The sequence below is a fragment of the Abrus precatorius genome, unplaced genomic scaffold (assembly GCF_003935025.1).
Source record: "Abrus precatorius isolate BTA unplaced genomic scaffold, Abrus_2018 Scaffold7, whole genome shotgun sequence".
Classification (NCBI taxonomy): domain Eukaryota; kingdom Viridiplantae; phylum Streptophyta; class Magnoliopsida; order Fabales; family Fabaceae; genus Abrus; species Abrus precatorius.
In genome coordinates this window covers 28802684-28805686 of record NW_020874417.1, presented here as the reverse complement: position 1 = coordinate 28805686, position 3003 = coordinate 28802684, and the positions used below count along the sequence as shown (strand labels likewise).

The window sequence follows — 3003 nt, the reverse complement described above, 5'->3', positions numbered from 1 at the left end:
AATATCAATTTTTTTTCTTTATTTTCTTTTGGGTGTTATTCAATTTTACTACGATGTGGATTGATGGCGAATATAGGATCTTGGGTCAACAGAGACAGTCTAATAAAAAAAATTAAAAACTTACAATATTTAGTTTATCTTGAGTTCTGTAAAGCAACGAATAAATAACATTTTATAGCCTGTTTTTATAAGACCCTTAATCTGTTTTAAAGAATAAAAAAATTTCAGCTTGACACAAAATTTATCTTGATAATCATGTAACAGAGTTTGGACCTTGATGCAAATAGGCTCTTAATATTTTAGGTTTATTGGGTTTAGGTAAATAACTAAAAAACACTCGTCCCAAATTTTTTTCTGAACTCAAATATAATTAGGCTTGAATTCAGTAAATTCAAAACTATATATAGATTCAATCCTTGTCTTCCCAAATTTCCCTTCCTAGTCTCCCACACCCTAGACCAAAAAAATATGAACTTATAGTTGTTCCTAAAGTGTGAGATCATGTGTCCACCCTCACACTTGAACAGTTCCACCACCAATGTGGATAGCTTTATAACATGTTATTAAATATTTTTAGCATATAAATTTTTTTTTACAATATGTTTATGACGATTAATGATAAAACTCAAATAACTAGGTATATATAATGTTTGTTAATCACATTTACTAGTTTTATTTACTAACCTGTACACCTTGTTTAATTATCAAATTATTGAGTTATAACTAACTTGTGCAAAGAAAAAAGAAAAAAAAAACATTTTTTTATAGCTAGGTCTGGCCAACATGCATTTTTCATCATGGGGAGTGTAATTAGATGCTCTTTTAATGGCAGACACAAACATTGAATGAAGTGTGCTTCATGGGAAAGAAAATTTCTTGGAAGATAAATGATTGCTTGCCGGTAGCTGATAATAAAGTATCATTATTCTACTAAGCAGGGATAGCTTAAGAAAAATAATAGGAGCAAACAATAATAGCCTTTAATTAAAAATAAGCCATTTGAAGCCTGGTTACATCACCTCCTAATATCTACCAAAGTACAAAATTGTGTCATAACTTAGACGAGGTTATTTATTCCCAACAATTTTGTGAGAATTTAACCCCCATTGGATCTTATATATACATAATAAGATAAGATTAGGGAAACATTAAACACTAACAATTTTAGTCTCGTTTTTCTAGCATGCAAAAGTAGGTCAAGGTTTGTTGATATGAGGACAAAGTTGAGGTGATGCATAATGGCCACCTGTTTCATTCTGATTTGCTTTGGAGATGAAACATTATGAAAATGATGGGTGTGGTAGGGAATGATGTGAAGCAGTGGTAGGTGTTGGTAAGTGGTGAATGACCTTTCTACACTTTGAAACTGGAGAGTCAGTGGCAGAAGAAGAGAGAACAAGGTCCCTCTTCTTATTGAGAGGGCAACTTTTGGAGGAGTCTTGAGGTGAAATGGCCACTGGAGGGATCTCAATGGAGTTGAGTTGTGGAGGAGGGTGTTGCCACTGTGGGAGTGGTCCAGCCAAGAGAAGGGTCTGCAATAGTGGTCCAGCTTCTACCACTGCCTTTAGGAGCTTACCTTTCTCTGCCAATGGTTTCTTTTGTGCTAATTCAAGCACTACTTGTAGTGGTGTTGGATTTGGGGTTGAACTGCCACCAGAAGAGGGCATGCTGTTTTCTTCTTCACAATCTGAAGAAGCTGCTGGCAGAGAATGCTTTTCAGAGAGACCTTCTTGCAGCTCTTCTTCACTTTGGGATATAGTGTCTCTTTGATGTTGTTGAGTTGGAACAATTTGCTGTGGCTGTTGTTGTTGCTGATGTTGTTGCGTTTGAAAAATTTGCTGTGGCTGTTGTTGTTGTTGATGTTGTTGTTGTAGCTGTTGCTTCTGATGTAGTTCTTGTTGGAGCTCTAGTTTTTCCAGCATTAGCTTCTGACATTTTGCTTGTGCTTCATCTCTCTCCTTCATGACCCTGCTTAAAAGATCATTGACATGGATCAATTCACATTCTCTTCTGGTAATCTCTTCCTTAGCTGATGCAATTGTTGCCTCCAGTTCCAAGGTTGTGTACAGAAGAGAATGCCTTAAGTCCTCCAACCCCTGCTAGTTCAACAATGATACAATACTAAGTAAATAAAAACATATAAAAGCAAAGAAAAAAGGGATCAAATTAAGCCAATTAACAAAGTATATATGTCACACCTCTTCTTGGTAGTAGAATTCCCAGTTAAGAGGGCTACATTCATATTCCATTTGTTGAAGTGGTCTCACTTAGAAATGGGAGGAATGGGAGGGAGGGGGAATATCTGTCTTGGATCTTCAAGTCAGGAATATTGTAGTACTACCCTTGTGCCTACTTTCCTTTTATTCTTGCCTTAACTTTATTTCATGGGACATGGAGTTGAAAAAAGGACAGAAAGCGCCAAAATTTTAAAGCACAAAGGGCAAATGGTAAGTGCATGTGGCTTTGTACAAATAGGCACTATGTCCACAAGGACTGAAATTCGGTGGGGGTAGGGATAGGGAATGTGATTTCATTTCAGTGGTCCAACTTGGAACGTAATCCTCTTCATATTGAGCCTTTTAGGTAGCGGCGGATGGCACGTGTGTACATGCAAAACTGAAAGTAAATTTGAGTATGTCAATGAAAAGTAACTAGTTTCATTTGGTTTATTCAGTTTCAGTCATAGGAAATAGTTGCACAGTTTAACTACCTAGGTAAATAAAACAATTGTTAATGAAAAGTCTAAGTCTAAATATAAATACCATAAAAATGTTTTCAAAATTAGTTGGTGCTTTTTTTCTTGGTGAAATTCTTAATATGCATTTGCCTCTCAATAATCTTTTCATTTGTCAAAAAGGGAAAATTTGTGATCTTGGTATAGATTTAGCAACATGGGCAATTTGGAACCGCAAATGGGCTCAATGCAAATGATCAAAACTCCTAAAAAACATTTAGCGTATAATAGGGACCTGGCTGCTAGGAATGCCTTTACCAATCAGAGAT

General features: G+C 35.7%; 1 protein-coding gene across 2 annotated transcripts; it reads right to left on the bottom strand.

Moving 5' to 3' along the window:
• Positions 1–963: 963 nt before the first annotated feature.
• LOC113873650 (uncharacterized protein DDB_G0285291-like) lies at positions 964–2333 on the bottom strand. 2 transcript variants are annotated; one of them, XM_027511866.1, is made up of 3 exons: positions 2199–2280; positions 1864–2096; positions 1281–1788 (listed from the first exon to the last, which is right to left on the bottom strand). In XM_027511866.1, exons 1-3 carry the CDS (start codon positions 2247–2249, stop codon positions 1281–1283), a joined length of 792 nt encoding a protein of 263 aa, XP_027367667.1. In that variant the 5' UTR covers positions 2250–2280. The 2 variants fall into 2 exon arrangements, with proteins under 2 accessions (XP_027367666.1, XP_027367667.1); XM_027511865.1 differs by having other exon boundaries at positions 964–2096; positions 2199–2333.
• Positions 2334–3003: the final 670 nt, after the last annotated feature.

Bases quoted from the DNA above. Each gene is read 5' to 3' on its own strand.
- LOC113873650 (XM_027511865.1), bottom strand. From the start codon at position 2,249: ATGGAATATGAATGTAGCCCTCTTAACTGGGAATTCTACTACCAAGAA. The intron at 2,097-2,198 runs GTGTGACATATA...TTGAACTAGCAG, and splicing joins AATTCTACTACCAAGAAGAG to GGGTTGGAGGACTTAAGGCA.